This window comes from Cyprinodon variegatus, unplaced genomic scaffold (genome assembly GCF_000732505.1).
Source record: "Cyprinodon variegatus isolate N-32 unplaced genomic scaffold, C_variegatus-1.0 Scaffold1231, whole genome shotgun sequence".
In the NCBI taxonomy this organism is placed as follows: domain Eukaryota; kingdom Metazoa; phylum Chordata; class Actinopteri; order Cyprinodontiformes; family Cyprinodontidae; genus Cyprinodon; species Cyprinodon variegatus.
Window position 1 is genome coordinate 173784 of NW_015151684.1, and position 1832 is coordinate 175615.

Here is a 1832-nt window from a genome sequence, read left to right on the forward strand (position 1 = left end):
CCTTCCTTCCTTCCTTCCTTCCTTCCTTCCTTCCTTCCTTCCTTCCTTCCTAAATAAAGGCTATGGAATCCTCATTTCCAGACTGCAGACCTCCACTGTTTTCAGTATCTTTTGTGACGGCATATATTTTGATTGTGTTGTTGGTCGGTGGCCGGGTGTCCTGAGAGACCATTAAGATAAAATGTAACATAATTATTATTATTATAACTTCCCCCTCCTTCCTTAAATCTTCCCTCCCTGATGATAATAATGATGAGGATGATGCAGACATCCCAAGTCTCCCGGAAGTTCCAGGAGTCTCTCTGATATCGATAGTTGTTCAAGGATTGATGAGTAAAAATTAGAGCATGTTATTCTATTAAAAAAAATTTAGCAGATGAAAACTGGGATCCTATCTCAATACCATTGAAGCGATCACCTTACTGTTTTTGAATAATTAGTAAAACTGAATTTGTAAAGAAAAAGAATGAAATAGATCCAAAGGACCCATCAGCAACCATGTCTGTTCCAGCGCATATCATCATTAGAATTTCTTTTGAGTATTATGTCTTCAGTACAGGGGCCAGGACATGATCTACAGGAGCATTGGCCCCTGTTGGCCCCCATCTAGAACCGGCCATGGTGGAGGAATGACGACACCGTGGCGAGGTGCAATTGTTTGCTGAAGTCCCATAAAAAACAGAAAGCACAACTGATGTTCAACACTACAAGATTGAAAGAATTAAAAATAAAATACCAATACTGTTCTGTTTAGTGTTTAAGAAATTACTGTTAATAAACAGTTGATGAAAAGTTGCTGGCCTTATGTGTGTATATATGGGGCACGGTGCGGGTCCGTTGTCCCCGGGGTGTGTGTGTGTGTGTTGTTGTTCCCCCCCTGAAATGAGTTTTTGGAACTTGGGATGTCTGTGATGGTGGTCTTTCTCCACGGGTTTGTTTCAGAGCCTTCCATCTGAAAGAAACGTCTCTGACGTCATAGGGCCTGCTGAATTCTTGGATCTAGACTCAGAGCAATGGCTCCGAGGTTAAAGTCATTTCACAAATATTACCAGAGAGTTTTTTATGCGAAAACCTAATGCGTCTGCGGGAACCGGAACCTACAGACAGTTGATCAGAAGAACCTGATGCTCCTCCTTTGCGGTCTGTGGTTCTAATGCGGACTGGAGGTTTATTCACAGACCTGAGAGAAGAAAAGAGGCCCAAACAGAACCAGCCTGATACTGACCTCATCCTGGGTCGGACCCGCTGCAGGGATCTTCTGTAACAGCTGGAGCATAAACCCAGAGCTCAGCTCGTTTCGTGAAAGAGTCCCGAGAAGTTCGGTTTTACTTTCTGTTTGTCATTTCACGGTGCGTTCAAGTCCCTTCGTAGATCTGAGCATCAGGGTTGAAATTAGGTCACATGGCCAATCATTGGCCACTCTGACTCAATCCCGAACCACTAAACATTGTAATAAAGTCACACAAAGCTCTGGAAGGCGCCTGGATTGTACGAGGGGGTAAAAACATGAGTGGATCGCCCTCTTCCCTCCAACGGAAAGAGAAAGCACTCGTTCCTATGGCAACACAGCCGCATGCAGCCCGGCTGTGGCTCTCAGGCGAAGGTTAACAGAACATCACACATTCGCCATTTTCTTAAAAATAAACCTAACCAGTGAAATAAAACTATTTCAAAGAGGACCTTCCATTTAGGGATTCATTTTGTTTTTTCCAAAATTGTGATTTTCTGTCTGTGTGATGAAGATGCAGCAAACATTTGAATGCACGTGTTTCCCCCACCAGTACTTCCAGTCTGTGTTTTTTATTGTCATGACATTGTCACAGGTACAGCGC

General features: G+C 43.4%; 1 protein-coding gene across 1 annotated transcript in view; it reads right to left on the minus strand.

Moving 5' to 3' along the window:
• LOC107102289 (GTPase IMAP family member 8-like) overlaps positions 1 to 1563 on the minus strand; it is a 6606-nt gene extending 5043 nt beyond the window's left edge. The window contains exon 1 of the mRNA XM_015401532.1: positions 1226 to 1563. Within this exon, the coding sequence (XP_015257018.1) occupies positions 1226 to 1276 (51 nt within the window). The 5' untranslated portion in view covers positions 1277 to 1563. The remainder of the gene's footprint in view (positions 1 to 1225) is intronic.
• Positions 1564 to 1832: the final 269 nt, after the last annotated feature.